General features: G+C 39.5%; 1 protein-coding gene across 3 annotated transcripts in view; it reads left to right on the forward strand.

Annotated features, from left to right (window-relative positions):
- LOC115799429 (cadherin-18) overlaps positions 1–12,364 on the forward strand; it is a 105,671-nt gene extending 93,307 nt beyond the window's left edge. For all 3 annotated transcript variants that reach the window (XM_030756590.1, XM_030756591.1, XM_030756592.1), the window contains 2 exons: positions 5,354–5,605; positions 11,578–12,364. In XM_030756590.1, the coding sequence (XP_030612450.1) occupies positions 5,354–5,605; positions 11,578–12,083 (758 nt within the window). In that variant the 3' untranslated portion in view covers positions 12,084–12,364. The remainder of the gene's footprint in view (positions 1–5,353; positions 5,606–11,577) is intronic.
- Positions 12,365–20,999: the final 8,635 nt, after the last annotated feature.

Consider the following 20,999-nt stretch of genomic DNA (forward strand, 5'->3'; position numbering starts at 1 on the left):
TGTGAGGGTTATGTTGTAGAAACATTACACAAGTTGCAACAAATTCAGTATCTTGACACATCATATTTACTCATACATATATATACACACACACAAAAAATTTTTCATGGCATTCCTAACCTGTATAAACATCTACAACAAGTATAAACATTAACATTAAGTACCCACATTTCCACCAGGACCCAATATATATTCTTCCCAAAATAGTGGCACTATAGAACTATGTTACATTTCAAGTGGCAGCTAAGAAGAAAGATCGTGCTGAATCCCATCAGCGGCACCTACACACACCCACCAAAGTTCACAAGGAATCCAGCTAAGTGCATGTGTAGGCAAGTGTGAAGTCTGCAGAGATGTGTTTGCGTCGCATGCGTCTATTGTTGGTTTATTTGTGTTCTGCGCTTCTTCTTCTATTTTTCTTTATTTTTTTTAAATTACACTTTATATGTTCTAGAGCAATTCAACTCAAGGATTCCCTAGTATATATATATATATATATATATATATATATATATATATATATATATATATATATATATATATATATATATATATATGTATGTGTGTGTGTGTGTGTGTGTGTGTGTGTGTGTAAATATATACAGTGGTAATATTACCATCTTTGGAACAAGAGGTTGGGGGTTCCAATTCCGGCCAGGGCATGCATCCAGTAAGGGTCTCCAGGTTAGCAGCTGATGCCAGAGCAGCTGACCTGAAAGATAAGATCATGGCTAAGCTGGAAACCTGGACATGGATCCCACGAGGGTACGTGAAGTACCCTCTGAAAGTTTACTAGAAGATCCAAATGCAGCACTACAGAAAATCCCTACTATGACCATCAATGAAATCATCCAAGGTATACTCTCAGTGGCAGGAGAACAATGTGAGAACATTGGCTGGAGATGGTCGAAGACAGAGCAATACTGGAAAAGCATATGAAGGATGCAGCACACTACACCAAAGCTCAGTGGCTAGTGGATCTAAGAGCAGACCACAGCAACCTCCCTGAACAGGCTCCAGTAACTATCACAGTGGCAGATATCCAGGAAAGAGTCTCATAATTGAAGAATTCGACAGCACCAGGCCCTGACACGTTTCACACCTACTGGCTAAAGAAGCTAACTGTACTCCATTGGCACCTGTTAGCACAAATGAACCAGTTGCTACAGGCTAAGACACACCTGGAATGGCTGACCAAAGGCCTGATAGTCCTGATCCCTACTCATAGCATGAGGTGATACCTGGACCCTACAGAGGGTGCACAGGTAATCCAACTCTTCCAGGATGGCACATATGTACATGCCATTGGCAGGAGGTTTGCTGTGTCTCCCAGCACAGTCTCAAGAACATGGAGGAGATTCTATGAGACAGGCAGTTACTGTAGGAGAGTTGGACAGGGCCATAAAAGGTCCTTAACCCATCAGCAGGACCAGTATTTACTCCTTTCTGCAAGAAGGAACAGGATGAACCCTGCCAGAGCTACAAAATGACTTCCAGCAGGCCACCAGTGTGAATGTCTATTACCAAACAATGACTAATCAAAAACAGACTTGTGTGAGTGTGGCCTGAAGGCCCGATGTCCTCTAGTGGGCCTTGTGCTCACTTGTCTGCCACCATGGAACCAGATTGGCATTAGTCACAGAATACCAGAATTCACCCCTGGCACAGTGTGCTTTTCACAGATCAGAGCAGGTTCACCACATGTGAGCACATATGACAGAAGTGAAATGGTCTGGAGAAGCCACGGATAATGTTTTGCTACCTATAACATCGTTCAGCATTACTGGTTTGGTGGTGGGCATTAATGGTCAGTTGAGGGTCAGTGAGGTCTATGTATTACCATCAAATGATGTGGCATCCTTTCGTTCCTAACACATTTCCCAGTCCATGCTTGATATCTATACTGATATGATTTGTGTGTGTGTGTGTGTTTGTGTGTGTGTTTGTCAGCATGTTAGGATGCCACTTGGAGCCTTTACCAACTTTGATTTGTAATATCGCTGTTGGGTTGTTACAAATCAATCAGTGCTCTCCATCTGACAATAATTTATAATGAACTAAATAATAATGAACTGGCAACATTCTTACCATTATTTTTTTACAGGTTTGTAAACTTTCGGTTAACATCTGAATGGTTCGTGTTGCAAATTATATTTTTAAAACTTACATTTTTAATTAAATATTGTGTAGTGTATATTAACATTATTTGGATGATTATGATAGAGCTAAAATAGATTTTTACAACTTCTTTTAAAGAATGTATCAGTAGATTAGTGGGGTTGTAATGGTACAAATAAAAAGACTGAACAAGAAGGCTGCAGATTGTGTGTGTGTGTGTGTGTGTGTGTGTGGGTGTGTATTGGATAGAGATCAGTATCTGTTGTTGTTGTTGTTGTTGTGGTTCTTGTTATGGTGATATCAAAACACGTGCGTGTCTCTGACAAAACAGCAAGGGGAAGGAGCAATTTCTAACCATTAACAAGAACATCATAAAATTGCGTGTGTGTGTGCGTGTGCGTGTGCGTGTGTGTGTGTGTGTGTTTATGTGTGTGTCGATGCTATCAGAATGTCATGGCAGCAGTGTCATCATTAATGCTATTTGTCATTTCATTCAGAGGAAAATGACTATAATAAACTTTAATTAACTACCTATTTAAACTTTTTTAAAATGTGGTTATTAAGTTTTTGTTTTTTTATCTTCTGCTGTAAAAAAAAATCTAATACTCGGTATAATAGATGTCATATCTTGAAAAGGAGAGACTGGAATACATAAGTGACAAGAGTTATGTAAGTGATACTTCTCATCATGCTAATGCTTTTGGAGAAGTGAAAAATTAGGCCATTTATTTCTAGCTTTAAAAACCCAGTGCAGTGAGACTACCACTGTTGTGTAGAATCTCATATGCATGTAAAAAATCTGCATGTATATATGACAGCAAAGCAGACATCAGTAAAAAAGGAAACTGCATTTCTGTCTACTGCCATAATATGACTTCACTTTCAATGAAGGATAAAACTTTCCTGAAAGCATATCTTCTCTCATTTCCTAGTTGGTCACCTGTCTTGTACTGCAAGAAATGCCACATGGCATGATACACCACACGGCTGAACTGAGACTTTACAAATAAGTACCGTGTTTCCTCTTCTGCGGATGCACTGTGGCTGCAGATGGCCCTTCTCACTGCAGCATTAATCAACGAGCACAGAGCTCTCCTCCACCCACCTGCGATGACAGGAGGTTTAATGTGAAATTAGCATGACATAATTGATGTGAACTTCCTCACTGTGGTCTGTACAAGGACCTATGCTGCTGTGGAACTGTGCTTCAAAGTGCAAAAGCTGCATTAGAGAACATCACTTACACAGAGCTTGTTTGTCTCTCTTTGCTTTAGCCTCCTTCTTCATCCTCACTACTCTTTTCTTTGGCTCGCACATACACGCACTCCTCCTCCATTCACCCCGCCCCACGCTTCCCCCTCTTCTGCTCTCATCTTCCACCTCCCCATCTCTCTTTCTTGTTATTTGCATCTCTCACACTGCGCTCTCTCAAAACCCCCACCCATCTGCTTGCTGATACGGTGATACTGCGAGTCTGACTTAATAAAGCTTGAAGTACGTGTTGTCATTCCAACTGTCGATCATTATAATTATTCATAGATGGAGCAGAGATTGGAGTGGGAGGCGAGGTCTCAGAGCAGCAGTGTGATAGCACAGCATGGCGGAGGTGTTTTCACTGGGTGCAAAGGAAAGGTTGCCCTCGTGCACGATTCAGCATTTTTGAAACTTGAAATACTGTGCAAATATGTATCAGCATGCAATGTGTCATCTGCAAGTTTCTAGGCATGCAGTCATGTGAGGCCCAATTTATTCATCCAGGTAGCTGATTCACCCAGGCATATACTTAAAATGAACAGGGATACGATCAAGCTGGTGCCATTCCAAGATGGTACTTTTATACGTTCATTCACATGCATGTGATTCTTTATGTCATTATACACCTACCTATTTTACTTCCAGTTATGTATGGAACTCTAAAAGTCCTGCTTCTGTTGCTGTCAGTACCTAAAGTGTTTTACACAAGGGATTTAAAAATATATTCTAAAGCTTGGCAAATGTGCAGCAGATATACATCGAGCATAACATTATGACCGCCTGCCTAATATTGTGTTGGCCCCCTCTTTGCTGTCAGAACAGCCCTGACCCATCGAGACATGGACTCCACTAGAGGTTGTCCTGTTGCACTTCGCTTAGTCAGCCTGAATGTTTGAAAGCCAAGGCCTGCGTATGAATCTTGCACTCAAACTGAGCTGTCAGTTTTATCACAGCTTGCATACCTACAAGACCACACACTGTTCCCAGCAATTTCAGCAAGAAGAGTTCACCCTGTATCAAGTTCATAGTGAATTTCCTTCAGTTCCTTTTCATTGATCTGAATTGCAGAGCTGTTCCCGGAGAGAAACATATGAACTGAACCTGAGCTTACATTATATATATATATATATATATATATATAAATAATTAAATTTTATTTTTTTTGTAGATCACTTGCTTCCTCATTGGGTCTGCTCACTTTTGCTAATTTACTCTGCTTTTGGTAGATTGTGCCGGTCTTTTTTGAAATCACCTGCTGTGTCTTTGTTAAAAAAATGCCACATTGTTGGTAAATCACCAGGAGAACTTCCCGCTGCCATTGGTACATTTTTGCCTCATTTTAATTTGCTTTGCTCAGTAAATCCGGCACTTAGAAATATGGGTATAACTTAGAGTGATTCGACCAGTCTGTCCAATACATATGATGAGCACAGACGTTATAAAATTGTGCATTCACGCTAAAGGTCAGTAAAGTAATAATCTAATTTCCAGTGCACATTTTTCAAAGTTTTTGTGTGTCTGTGTTCTCATTTCCTTTTTTCCCCTCAGCCTTCTCATAAAACCTCCCACTGCAAATCCGCCTCATTTGCTTTTTTTTTCAGCCTTTTTACTTCTGTTTATCTAAGTGACATGTTTCATTAACAGAAATGTTTCTGCAAGGGCCAAGGTGAACTGCTCTTTTGCAGTACATTAAATAGTAAACAAACACCTTTGAAATTAGCATTGGCATGCAAGGAAGCTGCAGACTCTGTACGAAAAATACCAGCTTGGAATACTTCAAAAGAAAAAAGAAGATTCACAAAAGCAAATGAAATTTATTTTTTTCTTCTTAAATTTCTGTTTAGCTAATGACTCTTATCCATAAACAGGAAACTGTATACCTCAGAGAAGGAGACATACAACTGACAAGAGAAACCCAAGAAAAAATCTTTTTAACCAAGGATGTAAAATTTTTATTAACACTGTACTTTCTTCATTACAGACAGCACAGCCAGCATTATTGCACGGAGACGCCGATTCAACCACCTGACACAGGAGCTCTACGAGCTGCCGATTGTAGTTTGGGACAGTGGGGAGCCTTTGTTGAGCGGAACCAGCACCTTGACCCTGCGGGTGTGCCCATGCCAGCGCCATGGCAGGATCCGGATGTGTCAAGGCGAAGCATTCCTATCATCAGCAGGCCTCAGCACGGGGGCCCTGATTGCCATCCTGCTGTGCATCGTTATCCTGCTGAGTAAGTTGGGACAGCCACTGTGGGGACTTCGGCAGGGGGCCGCTGCCTGGGGGCAAATATATGGAGGCCACGGATGGAGGAGATGGACCATAGAAGTGCAGGGAAGAGTGGGAGGTTTTGAAAAGGTATGACAAGGGCAGAGGATGAAAAGACATGCGAGGACACAGGGAGAATCTGGAATGAGGGTAAAAGAGAGTTAGAAGAAAAAGAGGAGCACGTGAAGGACAGAAGAGTAGGAGAACACACAGAGAGGAGGTCAGAAGTAAGGTGACTAGAAAAGAGATGGGAAGGACAAAGACTGTAAAAGGTGAGAGGAATGATGATTCTAGGGTCAATATGAGAGGAGAGAGGAGGCTGACAAAACACTGAGAATGATGCTCTTTCACTTGAAGATGGGAACTTTTTAAGTTTGAGGCAGCTTGTTTAAGAAAAGTGAAAATATGAGCTCAGTCTTAAAAATTTGGAATTTAGTTTGAATCTTCCTTCTTATTCAACAACCAAATCCCTCCCTCCATCACTCCCTGCAGGGCACGTGCTTGACATTGCATGTTGTGACTAGAAGAGCATAGGACAAGCATGGAAGGATATGGTGACAGCCAACACAGATACCACTCTTGCTGATTTCATGTGTGAAGGATGTGTTATGCACCACGAATATAAAAGACCATCAGAAATACATTGAAAATACACAGGGTTTATTCAATCTTGCCAGCTTGTCAAAGCACCCAGAACACGTCTTCGTCAATGAGAGTGCATGCCTTGTTACTATGGCAACCCCTCTTTGCAGGGACAGTAAGTGATTATATATAAACTTGAAAATATGATCTGGTCACATGAATTTGGGACGTTGGACAGCAAGCACCAAAGGTCAGACCAAAAAAAAAAAAAAAAAAAAAAGGGAAGTTCTTGAGTTTCCTAAAGGCGTGGGGAGTGCTGAACATGATTTGGCAAAACTATATAATAACAAAGGTTCATTATTGCTCCTCTCCCCTCCTCTCTTTACTGATTGTCTGTGGACATTAGTGCGTGAAGGTTATGCATATTCAAACCGGCTTTCTTCGTCCTCTATGCCAGCCTCTGGCTGAGGCGAACAAAAGGCCGTCGCCACTGTTTGGTGCAAACCCTTGAGTGAGAAACACATGCAGAATCACTAATCATCAGCACAGGGAAGATCCTGTTTTTTACAGAGTGGTAAAGAGAAAAAGGAAGAGACAGAAACTGTCACACCTGCCTTTTTTTTTCTTCTTTTTTCACTGTTTATTTTGACTGTGTTGTATTTTGCTTTCACACTTTCTAGTCTCGGGTTCTTTGTCTCTCACGCGGTGCGGGTAGCCAGAGGGTCAGCCCAAGAGATTTGAGATTTTGTCAGTGCGTCCAGTCAAAAAATGAATTACATTCCAGTCCATTTACCTTCCCATCATTTTTCTTGCTGATGTCATTTTTCATAATTCAACATCTTTTCACCAGTCCTCAAAAATCGCTACCTCTGCGCCATTCTTTTTTCCAGGTATAATGTAGAAATAGCTTAATGTCGGATTGAAATCGCTAAATGTGATATCCTCATTTTTAATTCCAGCGGGAGTGTTATTTTGCGTGTCATACAGGCCCCCTCCCCCCTCTGTTTGTGTCTCAGTACTGTTAGGCTAGGCATCAGTGTGTTTTGGCCTTGGTACTAACATGTAACATGTATATGAGTCAAACTCACAAGCCTTTAATCACCTTTCCTCATATTGCCATCATTGTGATCAGGCCACAAATTATGTATACATGAAGTATCCTCAGTCACGGAAAGTAACATCATGTGCGTGCATCAATTATTTTGCAACTCTTTGCAGTTTTTGTGCGCTTGCATAAACGAATTAAACTAATAGATGCACAATAATGCACACGCTCTAAGGTTTTGTATAAAAAAATAAAACTTGTTTCTGATACATACAAAATATAGCTCACTGGTTAATAAAAGGAAGTGCTAGCCAATCAGACAGTGCTCACAGTTTCAGTTCTTGCTCGTCTCTCCTTGTCAGTGTGACTTGTCTGTGCCTGATTGTTTTCTGTTTGTCCGATTAATGTCCGTGCTTTATCTCTGTGCCCTCTAATAAGCCATTTAATTAGGCCTGCAGCAAACCAGAAAGGGGTACAAACTAATGATTCAGCTGATAATGACCTTTACACGTGCCTTAAATAGCCTAAAATATTCATAAGCTCATCATTGTTTGGCTGTAGTTTCAAATTCTAATATTAACTCACTATCAAGGAAATAGTACTGTTACTGTACTAACTCAGTTAAATGAGGAAAATGAAAATGAGGAAATTCATAGTAATTATCTTTCTACAGCCTCCTTGATACATTCTGAGTTTGTACTGACACAGAACGCCATCAATATGTTTTTCAACAGGTGTAAGATTTAAGTTCATTTCAGCATCTTAATTTATATTTTATAATAATTCTTGAAACTTCCTTCTCATTTTAGGAACAATAAAATGACTATTAGGCAAAGTGTTAGTCTGATTTGGTCCTACTTTCCCCTCAGGACTCCATCTCCCAGCTGTAAACCTGATCTATATATAACAGTGGTTTTAAAATCTATTGTCCATATTTGAAATATAAATATTCAATTCTTGCACTTGCATATCGATCTCTATGCCCCTTTGTTTACAAGTTCCCTTTTACTTATACAATACTGTGCAAAAGTCTTGAGCCACTCCTCATTTCTTTAGATTTTGCTTCCTTGTATCTTTGGACACTTTGTTGTTAGCAGCGTGCTAAACACAATTTGTTCTTTAGTTGAATAAAATTTATCACTGGCTGAAACTTTTCAAATCCAAATTTGAAAAGTTTGGTTCAAATCATTGTCAATATGTATGAAGATGGTCAGGAGAGAGGTACAACAGTGAGTGCCCACAGCCATCTGTGAAACACAGTGGAGGCTCTGTCATGGTTTGGGGCTGCATTTCAGCCAGTGGTGTGTGGGACCTTGTCAAAACTGACAGAATTATGAATGCAGAAAAGTACAGTGAGATCTGGAAAGCATCTGATTGGCAATGGCATTTTTCAGCATGACAGTGATTCCAAACACATTGCCTATGCAGAGATAGAAAGGCACACAACTGAACACTATCGGTTTTGGACTGGCCTCCTCAGAACCTGGACCTCAAAATTATTGAAGTAGTCTGGGATCATCTTGAAGGAGAATGATGTACAAAGTGGCCAAAATCCAAAGAAGACCTTTGGAATTGCAAAGTTGATGCTATGTTGAAGAATAAAGGGGGTCATTCCAAATATTGACATTCAAGCTTGTTATAATTGTACAAACTGTTATTGCCTTATGTACTTTTTTGTTTGGCTGGCTAAAGACTTTTGCACAGTACTGTAGAAACCTACTGTAGTTTTATAATACAATACAGTCTTCTATTGTAATCTCCTATAACCTGGGTATAAACACAGCATAAATTAGACTTCTGCAACAGCTTCTGTATCTGCTCCCTGGTGCCATAAGTGGTGCACTGAGCTGCATTTAATACCCTACAGCCGGTACCGGCTAGCCACATGGAATGACCCGAATAGACCATTACTAAACTTTAATGCAGAGAGTGTGTTACTATATAGTTTGTACAGTGGACAGGGATATACTATAAATGCAAGTAGATCATGAACTGTAGAAAGTGCAGTCTGGTATATGAAATGCCAGGAAGTAATAAAGGTGCATTATCTCAGCCTCTCAGCAGCATTTTTACTGTATGTTGAGGTTGTTTGCCTCTAATTCACAGTGAGGTGTTAAACTGCAGATAGTGCAAGAGGGAGGTGCTACCAGACAATTTTAACTATATCAGCTACAACACGTGCACGACAAAGTAAAATAAGTAATCACAAATTAAATTGTCTCCCATTTCTGCTCAGTGATTTACCCAGGTTGCTTCACACAGTCACGCGGTGGCTTTGTGTAATTGGTTGCTTTAAATAAGCTAAGTGATAAGCACTGTCCCATACAAATTGCATTTTTCACTGTCTATAACTTCAACCTGGCAAATACCAGGTTGAGTAAAGTTTAGTTCCTTTTTTGTTTTGTTGCATAGATTAATCACTGTTTTTTTATTCAAACATGGAAAAACACTCAACAATGAAAATTTTTATGAACTTATGTGTATTGGCTTTATTTATAGGGTGTATTAGGGTGCATTTTTTGCATTTAACTTGACAGTATTCAAGTCAGAGCATCCTCATGAATAATTTAGTCTGAGTAATCTGATATCCTGCCAGATTAAAAAGTTAGATTGTGCGTCCTGCAATTAAAACATTAAAAGACATGAAGAAATTTCTATGTTTATATCTTCATTTGAGTATTTGAGGACTCGTGCTTAATTTGAGAAGGTCACTTTAATTCAAATCCATAGCTCTAATCTAATCTGAAGCCCAACTGTGTCACACAGTTACACAATTAAAAAGGGGTTTACTGTGTGATGTACTGTAGAGATTTTAAGTTCTGATAAAATTCTACAGTGCACTTGCATGTTCAGGTCCACATAGTGCAGCACAGTGGGGTAGTGGGCAGCAAGAAGGTCCTGGGTTCGATTCCACCTTGGCCAGGGCCTTTCTGTGTGGAGTTTGCATGTTCTCCCCATGCCTTCTCCGAGTACTCCGGTTTCCTCCCACAGTCCAGAAACATGCAGTTACTGGTGTTAGGTTAATGGTGATTCTAAATTGCCCATAGGTGTGATTGTGAGTGTGTTAGCCCTGTGGCAGCCTGGCAACCTGTACAGGGTGTACCCTGCCTCTCGCCCTATGTCAGCTGGGATAGGCTCCACCCCCACGCGACCCTGAACAGGATAAAGGGAAGAGAATGGATGGATGGATGTGTCCACATAGCTACCCCAGATTGAATGTTGCCTACCAACCAAACTAAACTATTGGTGTAACATCACCACTGCTTCACTAACTCAAGTTTGTTGTCAGTGCACCTCCAAACATCCTCCTTCAGAACTGCTTTATAGTCTGTTTGCAACATGCCAAATCTATACAAAAATGCACTGCTTGAGTAAATACATTAGATCAGCTAAATGTATCAGTGCTTCCCTGAGATTATGAAAGCTGAATCCTCTTTATCTAACACCGTCACCTTCCTGTCTCTCACCTTGTATGTGCTAGGTGTCTCATCATTATAGGCTGATCTAACACAGTGTTGTGTTTCTTTTAGATGAATATAGAATATAACAGCTAGATGTGCGATGGCAAAATGCCAAAAACATTTACACATTTTTTGTTTTCTTTTTTAAAAAAGAAGCGTGGTGTGAACGCTTATGGGTTTTTTTGTTTTTTGTTTTTTTTTTTCTCCTGGTAGCATTCAATGCTGTTTCAGTGTGAAGCCAAGTTGCCTCTGCAGGAACACTGATGTATCTTAACTTGTCTCTGTTAATGTAACTTAATGAACTCCCTTTAAATATTGCACTGCTGTAAAACTTTTCTTCCCTCACTGAAGCCATTTTATTAAATAGATTTCCACATTAACATACTGGTAAGAGGTCATCATTAACCCAAAGAAGCATAACTCTCATTAGTTGCGGTAACAAGTTTCAAACTGTAGCATGTCATCAAGTATTACCCGACTTCATGACTTCATTAAGAATTGGAAAGTATATTTAACACTGTACGCTGTCTTTTCTTCAATGTGGCAGAGCAGGCGTATTCTTTGCATTCACATAAAACTCATGATTGCTAAAGCCTCTAACTGACATAACTTTTTAGCCCTTGGCAAGTTTTTGTATCCTGGTGAAAATTACATATATATGAACATAAAACTGCTTGGGTTCAATTGATTTTTAAACTTTTTTTATGAAAACCCAGGGACGCACACCGGGACTCTTATTAGCACAAGAAACATGGCTTAGCATTATTACCATACAGAGCAGCATTACTAGCTTTTTACTCTCTTCACCATGATAAACATTAACACCAAAAAAATATTTCTGTCTTGCAGCAATTGTGGTACTTTTCATTACCCTGAGGCGGAGCAAGAAAGAGCCCCTCATCATCTCTGAAGAAGACATTAGAGAGAACGTGGTCACCTATGATGACGAGGGCGGCGGCGAGGAGGACACGGAGGCTTTCGACATCATTGCTCTTCGTAACCCAGCTGCCGCAGAGGAGCTCAAGTTCCGACGGGACATTCGCCCAGAGGCGAGGAAACATTGCGGTCCGCCCTGCAGCCATCGGAGCCCATCTGTGGAGCTGGATGAGGTGGATGTGCACGAGTTCATCAAACAAAGACTGGTGGAGGCCGACATGGACACCAGCGTGCCACCGTACGATTCGCTTCAGACCTATGCTTACGAGGGTCAGGGTTCACCGACAGGATCCATCAGTCCTGTAGACTCACCCGGCACACATTCGGAGCAGGATTTTAACTACCTGGATGACTGGGGACCGCAGTTCCAGAAGCTAGCAGAACTCTATGGAGATCCAGAGTCAGATGTGACGACCTAGTCTGTGATTTCAGTCTTGTTCAAACCAAATCTGTTTGAAATCCGTTTTTCAGATTTTCAGTGAAGGATATCAACAAACAGATATACTTTCAAACTGTTTCAGTGGTTTCCAACTTATACTGTTGAACTGAAAAGGACTGCTCTATTTTTATTTATTTTGTTTTTCATTTTGTCGCTTTGGATCATGGGTTGTTCATCTGGAAGTATTACATCAGATTTTGACAAGGAAGAACATAAATATGGGAAAAGGAAAATGATATTTTCCTTGGTGTATATTTTTTAATGCTCAATAAAGTCCTGAAATCCATATAAGTGGATATGTGAACATTTGTACATTTGTCTTCTTCCTCAGCACAGATATGCAGCACAGCATGGAATTATCATAGTGGGAGGCATCACCAAAGCTATTCATGATTCCACACACAGAGGATGATGCTGAGGCAGCCATATGCGCAACAATGCCACCTCCAGCAAAATGAGCTTACAATGTGTTTTGTTTAATTTATGTGGTCGTTAGGCTGATTTCAATGAGCGTTTTTACCTTTCTGTAAATTTTTCTGTTTCTCACTTGTTACCTGAGAAAAGATGAGCTAATACTTGCCTTCAGTTAACCATTTATACCCATCTATACTGTTCTAATTCTATTAGAGAATTCCTGAAGAAAAGGGGAAATCGGAATCTCTAAAGCATAAGAAAAAAAACACTGAAAAGTGTCAATTCTAAGTTACCTTTAATTTAAAGATCCCAAATAGCTCTTTCAAACTCCATATGGCCATTTAAGATTTGTACGTTTATATAGTGGTTTACCCAGTTTCCTAACAAGTGAAAGATCCCTCATTTGATTCCAAGAGGATACAAATCACTTCGGGGTTGCATCAGAAAAGACATCTGGTGTAAATATCTGCCAGATCAAATATGCTTATTCAAACATGCCTATTTATTCCCGATATTAGGCATGTGACCCGCCTGTCTCTGAACAGCTGACAACAGCAGCTGATTAAGGGTCCTAAAAATCTCTTTGTCTCTGATAAACAGCTTGATTACATTTTCCTATTGTATGAGTGTTTATTTGCCTGAGTAAATGGTACATGGACAAGTTCTTATATAGCGCTTTTGTACTCTGAGCATTCAAAGTGCTTATACGACACATTTGCATTCACCCATTCTTTTGTAGCTAAGTCCACATTCATACTCCGACGGTTGCATCGGAGAGCAGTTTGGGGTTCAGTATCTTGCCCAAGGATGCATGCAGCCCAGAGCAGCCAGGAATCGAAGCACCAACCTTCCAGTTAGTAGGTGAACCAGTGGTTCAGTTAATATTCTTTTTCCTTAACCTGTAATCACAACACAGACAAAAAGAAATGGAACCTTGGTCTCCATGAGTTCCACTAGGATCCCTTCATGGTCTACGTTCTAATTTATTTGATGTTTTAGAGCCCTTTTTTAGAATCCTGCATCTCTGCATTGGGTCATTAATTTTTCATCTGATTGTTTACTACAGATTGGACAACTGAAAACATAACTAGATGTAGAAAATGTGTTGAAGTCACTTTTTGATGTCTCTCTAGGTTTTCACATTTGTATGATAATTGGTCCACTCTTAGTTGCTCTAACTGCTTGATTTTCCCCTGCAAGAGAGGTACAGTCATTAGTGTAATATAGGCAGAGCTTTGTAGGCCTCCACACATGGATAAAAGGGCAAACAGTCCATGCTGTTTTGCTATACTTTCTGGACTGAATGATTTTGCTAGTTTTATCAAACAAACACTGTGACAGAAATTAAAGTAACTAGCTCTCTTACGAAATGCTTGTATGCTTGAAATTTGTAAAATTGGGTCATGTATCACGTCATAACAGGAAACAGGAAAGAAAAAGTACTTAGGTACAAATATCAGAACTTACAGAAAATGGTACGTCTACCCAGCCCTGACTCCTTTTTCCTGTCGTGCTCTTGTTCAGTGTTGGATGCCTCAGAAATGCTGACGATGCTTTTAAGAAAGACAAAGGGAGGATAATGAATATTTCAAAACCCCAGCTCACAACCACAGAAATTCTCCGCCTCACTCCTTTTCATTGTTTCTTGCTCAAGATTTCCATCTGCTCTCAGAATGACCGCTTTTGTCTTTTTTCACAATTTGATTGAAACAGAGAGATGGGCACAGAAAGTTTTCTAACGTGTGAGGAGCCTGAGGCTGGCCCCCGAGCAAGGGTCACATCATTCATCCAAAGGCAAGCAGAGAACTTCCTAAACCTGGCATTCAGTGGCTACGTTTCACTTCAGTTTCTATTTGGGAGGTTTTGGACCAAAAATATTTGACTGTCAGGCAAAAACAGCAACACTTAGTCAAATCTCAACTACCATGATCTCGTTTCCCTTTTCATTTCCCCTCGTTCTTCACAAAATCATTCTCTCCTGGTGTGCCTGCCAAGGGAACCATATCATACAAATCTGCAACTTTCTGATGACGCCCAGGCTTCTAAATCATCAAAATCTCTTACCTCAGGCAGAAAATATGCCAGTATCCTCCAATAAAGTTTGTATTTGTAAAGAGGGGAAAATTTAAGGAACTGAAAACAAGGGAGTCTTGCTTTGGAAGATGCTGGCCTCCATGTAGCAGGAGGAAGCCAATCTCTCTTCAGCCTAAATGGTTGAATTATCTGTAGGTTAAAGGTTGAAATCTATATGCATTTACAAAGCAGGGTCAAAATATACTATATCATATTTTGATTCAGTCTCAGCACCAAACTGTTAGTTACAATTTTTTGTGCCAAAATTATTTGTTGATCAAACAGTTAGATGGGAAACTTTGCAATTAAGCATGCATGTTATTATCAATCAAAAATATTCTCTAGTTGGCTGTTCAGTTTTTTTAAGCATGCAACATTAATCTGGATTGTGGACTGAGTCTATTTCCCATTTTATTGCCTAATCAAAATAACAGTTGAAAAACAGCTATGATGTGCTACATTTAAAAAGCTTTATTTATTTATTTTTTTTTTTTTAAGTCTTATTGAGTTCTCAGCATCTCTTAATTTGATACTTTTCCTGGTACAAACCTGGGCCCATTTTGGGGACCCAGTAACTTGCTTGAGAGTATTTTGAGATTCAGATTGAAGAAGCTGGGGACTTGGTTTGTAGATTCTCAGACATCCAGGTCATGGTAGTGTTAAGTGTTTGAACTGAAAGAAACTGGACTCACCTCCAAGGCGTCCCATTACAAAAAAAAGCCTCTCCGATGAGAGGTGAAACATCTTCAAGAAGTTGCCTTCAGCCAAGTGCTTCAGATGACTCTATCCATCTCCTCCAGCTACACCTATCATTTTTATAAATAATGATATTTATTTTTGAATGAAGAAAATGTTCCTGGCCAATCCATGCATTAACTGTTCTGCAGTGATTTGGGTTATTCAAGCTTGAACTTTCATACAGTTGATGATGTTGAAGTCAATAAACAGCCCCAGGGCAGGAAATCATTACACTTCCTCTAAATGATTTAGTTGCACAATTAGCCAATTTTACCATATGTAATTAAAGATCCTATTTGATTTGAAGGCATTGGATTTGACCCCTAATGGATAGCATGAACTTTATGCTACACTGCAGCCTCTCCTCGCCAGCCTAATGACATGAAATGAACATAATTCCCCCAGCTGATGTAATATCGTTCTATTGTGCACAGCATGTTCTCATCACATCCATAGCCATGCAATTTGTGCAAAAGATAAATCATATGGAGCGGGAAGCTTTTTAAGGGAAAGAGGTTTTTTCATCCATGACTGGAAAAACTAATCTCAAGGCAATTAGTTACTTGTTAGGAAATTAAGCATACATGACACTTACAGAACAAGTTCTAACTGGAAAAATGAAATCAAATGGCAACTAATTAAAAAGTGGTGTAAAGTTTCCAGAAGAGTGCCAAATTGGGTTTTTGTAAAAAAGTGAATGTAAGATAAGTGTTAGACACAGACAGAGGTTTACATGGATTAAACCATCACTCCCTGAATAAAGAGTTCTTGTAGAGCCACAATCTATCAAAGCACTGCCCATATGTTTCTGCGATAAGGCAGGGGTAATATCTCACAGCCGTATGAGGATATTTGTTGGGGGAAATAGCTCCCCAGGTTTTATCTTTTGTCAGAAGAAGCAGAATGGATTATCTAAGAAAATACTATGGTGCCCATGATGTTTTACTGCCTCCTTCGCTCAGAATGTCCTCATATCTTTTGGAGGAGGAACTATGCTTCTTAGAGATTGTTTACAGAGCATATTACATAATAAAACATCATTAATTACACTTTGCATACCAGGTCAAGATTTGTGTTTGCCTCAAAAGGTAAGGTGTGCATGTGTAATTTTTTTTTTGTTTGTTTCACCTAGTGGGTTGTGTTAAGTAAGGCCTGGGAGCCATCAGAGCCAACCGGTGCTACTTTTTCATAACGTCTGAGGTCAGAAGCTTCTAAGAAGGTTTCACATGGAGTATGATTTAATGGAGGAAGGCTTTGCATATTATAAATGTTCATGACTCTGGAGTATGTGAAGGTGAACTGGAAATAAAAGATCAAAGAGAGCAAAAATCCTTTCAAATTCAAGCTCATGATCATTAAAGTTGTTTTATCCAGAAGTCGGGGCTGCAGAGGTTTGTTTGCTGTTTAAGAAGTACTCGGTGAAGTTGGAATTTCAGCTTATAAGATGCAAAGTGACTTATCAGTGTCACATCTCCCAGTGATGTTTATAACAGTTGAGAGGTTATAATGGGAAAACTGTGTGCCTTTGAGTTCAGTCTTTAAAAATGAGTCTTTTTAGAAAACAAAATTATATAACTGATTTATGTAGCTTTCACTGTTTTCAGGAAATAGGGCTGACAATTTTTGGATTAGCTTCATCTCGCTAATACTTCACTTGTGCAGTAATAGATCATTTCCACTGACATGATAGAATAAACAATGAAGGACCTAAACTCACGGCTTAGAACAGCACTATCATGGAGACAGCTGACCTAGATAGCCTTGAAAAGTTGTGCAGGGGAGGAATGGGGACAGGCTGCTGCTGACTTCCTTCACTACTGTGTGACTAATATAAAGCTACATCATGAAATTGGACCCTCTTCATGAATAGGCAACAAATTAACATGCTTCTTAATGCACATGGAGTAAACTGCAAATTGCATGTCTTAAGGTCAGTAGCTTAGGAAAGAAAAAAAAAACAGTAAAATTCATTAAGAAATGTAAAATTAATGTTTTTCTCTCTTTTTTTAATCCAGCTTTCCATAATTACCAGTGTATTAGCAGTCAATGGCTGATTAATATTGTTTAAGTCTACAGTGCAAAAGTCTTGAGCCACCCCTCATTTGTTTAGATTTGCATAGAAATAGTTATAGTGATTTATAGAAACATGCGCAAACACACATGGGTTTACAGTATATAAGGCAAAATTCTGCAATTTTATTGAGCTTGAAAGTCAATATTTGGTATGACTGCCTTTATTCTTCAACACTGAACTCTAAGGCACGCTTTGTTGTAATTTCTCCTCCACCTCCGACAAGTTGTACAGATGACACTAGTATAATACTGCTGTACATCACTTCATAAGACCTGTTGCCACTGATTTTCAGTCCAGTTCTTGTGTAATTTGGCAAACCTCAGCCTCAGCCTCCCATTTCCCTTCCTTAAGAATGGTTTTTTGACAGCCACCCTTCGACTGAAACCACTTCTGACTGAGCCTTCAGTGAACAGTAGATGGATGAACTGAAGGACTACTGTAGATGCATCTCTGTGTCAGGTCTTTGATTTTTGTCCTATTTCCTAAAGACATGACCTTCAGATACTGCTCGTCTGCTGTAGATAGTTTTCTTAGCTTTTTTAAATTATGTATACACACACACACACACACACACACACACACACACACAGTCTATGCTGTACTTTTCTTGCCATATCACTTAATAATGGTCATTTCTGCCACATAAATTAGCGAATTACAGATTCAGCAAGAACCTGTAGCTAATAAACAAAAAGTGAGATACTCACTGAGTTTCAGTTTTCAAATGTTAGATTTGAAAACTGTTAATATATGAACTGAGAAAGCGGCAAGCAATTTGTACAGCTCTGCACTAATAATGGAGAGGCGATACCTTCCCAACTGTCCACAGATCCATAAACAAAACAAGTGATTACTGCAGTTGTATTAACACTTCTTCAAGGCTCTCTACCCCACCCCCCCTTCCCACCCCCCTCTGACAGCTGGAAATCACACCAGTCTAAATGATTAAGTGTTAAATAAGACACATGTGCTGCACACATGGCATGACTAATGTATTCCTTGAGCTCAGTAGGCAGAATCAGGTTTTTCTGCATCAAATTAAAATGAGGTGTTTTTAACTTGGTAATTTTGGCCTCTTGTGGGATTAATGTAAGCCTGTGCACTGTCAGCACCGTATGAGTGAGTTCAAGTCTCATCAGCGTTCAAACGCTTAAGCAAACATACTGTTTTAACATCTGTGATACCCACAATTACTGCACATGCCAGCATTCACAAACTAACATTCCTCAAAGGTTATAAGCCTGAATATAACAAATAATTAATAGCATATAAAAGGAAAAATATGAAAAAAAATAAAAATCACACTGTAAGTGATCTGTGATGTTACTTCCAGGTTTTAAGCTGGGGTTTCGGGTGTAGATCTATTCACTTGAGAGGATCCACAACAAATTTATGCATAAGCACGATTAAAAAAACAAATCCAAAGACAGGTGGTAAAAGATTGAAACTTGGTGGTTAAAAAATAAAATGTTTGTAGTGACCTAACTAAGCAAATCAGTACTGTAGAAATTTTAAAAAAAATGAGCTGCTGCTTAAGCCTTTTAGATTTCTGCGTGTTCATTTATCGAACAGGAATGACACAAAACAATGGAATAAGGAGTCCAATTATTAAATTTAATTAGCCATTTGTCACACAATTTACAGATTAATCTGGGTCAGAACTGCACGCCATGCCCAGTGTGCTACTGAACATGACATGAAGTGCTCACACACTCTTCTTCACCTCAGGATTTCATATAGTCACAGCTTATCTATCTTGGTTACATCATTATACAAAACAAAATGTGGAAAACATGTTCAGAGTCTCCCTTTATCGTTTGTTTGGTCTCCGTCAGTGGCTGACTGTTGCCGAGACAGAGTATTTGCGTCTGTTATAGATAATCTGTTAGTTAGAGACATACCCAGAACGAAGACAGTGTTCTTTTTTTTTTTTTTTTTTTTTCTTAAATCCTGTCATGTCTCTTAGTTTTCGCAATCTGAACGGTGATCCGAATGCAATGATGTACCAAACATATTTGCTTTTACAAGAACAGCTCTATAAGTTTTATATGGGCTATTCTTGTTAATGTTTGTATTTTAATTTTTTATTTAGTAATTTATGCCAGACCTGAAGACAATGTTCTTGACACCAAACATTAGGTGCTTCTGTATTTGTAATTATTATGTAATAATTATGTTTAATTTCCAGTCTAAGACAAATTTCTCAGGCAAATAGATGTAGGATGATAAGGGCAAACATATACCATGAGTATATTTAAAACTTCATAAAAACTCATTTCCTTCAGTACAAATGCAACTGCTCTAAAAACACAATTTTCAAAGCTCTTTGTCTATGAAGACATCCACAGGTACATTCTACTTAATTAGGGCTGGGGCCTCTGAAGACTCGGGGCGTGCAGAGACAAGCCCTTCTCCATCATTTCAATGTGTCTTGTCACTGTAATATCCTAAGGTCCAAGTTCAAAAATTCCATAAATTTTCTTCTCTGTTTGTCCAATTCAGGATCACTGGAGGGCAGGACTCCATTGACAATGGGCGTGAAGCAGGATAGACCCTGGACAGGCTGCCAGTCTATCACAGGGCTAACACAGAGCCACAGACAACCAGTCACACTTACATTCACTATAGAATCTCCAGCTGAAATAACATTCATGTCTTGGGATTGTGGGTGCAACACAGAGTGTCTGGAAAGAAGCCACACAGGCACATGGAGAACATTCAAATCCACACAGAAAGACCTTAGCCGGCTGGCAGGTTTGGACCGTGAACCTTCTTGATGTGACATAACAGTGTTAAATTAATTTTAATAGTAAGAAGAAACTATTTATATACCAAGTCAGTTTCTTTGTTAAGTAGGGAAACAACCAAATGGTTTTAGCTGTACATGAATAAAGGAGACAGATTGTTTATTGGTACATACTTCTAAGTTACATTTTAAAATTTGAATAAAGATTAATAGATTACCTTGATGTTCTAAAATGTGCTCACATGAAATGCTGATTTATTATAGGCTGATTACAACCAAAGACAAATCCACAGGAATGGAGAAAAAGTGTATTGGCAGTTTTTCCAGAACAAGGGTGATGTGCAGAGCTGAAGCAACTACAAAGAGATAAAGTTGATGAGCCATACCATGAAGCTATGGGAAAGAGGTGTTGAAGCTAGGCTAAGAAGAGAGGTGACGATCAGTGAGCAGCAGTATGGCTTCATGCTGAGGAATAGCTCTACAGATGCAATGTTTGCTTTGAGAGTGCTGATGGAGGAGTATAGAGGTCAGAAGGAGCTTCACTGTGTCGTTGTGGATATAAACGAAGCATATGATAGGGTGCCGAGAGAGGAAGTGTGGAACTGCGTGAGTAAGCCAGGAGTGGCAGAGAAGCATGTGAAGGTGGTGCAGGACACGTATGAGGACAGTGAGATAGTGGTCAGGGATCTGCTCTGAACCTCTTCTTGTTTGCAATGGTGATGGACAGGTTGACAGTTAAGGTCAGGCATGAGCAGGTAGAACAGAGCCTGGAGAGGTGGAGGTATGCTCTGGAGAGAAGACGAATGAAAGCAAGACAAAAGGCATGAGTGTGAATAAATGGGAGGCAGGTA

This window comes from Archocentrus centrarchus, chromosome 20 (assembly GCF_007364275.1).
Source record: "Archocentrus centrarchus isolate MPI-CPG fArcCen1 chromosome 20, fArcCen1, whole genome shotgun sequence".
In the NCBI taxonomy this organism is placed as follows: Eukaryota; Metazoa; Chordata; class Actinopteri; order Cichliformes; family Cichlidae; genus Archocentrus; species Archocentrus centrarchus.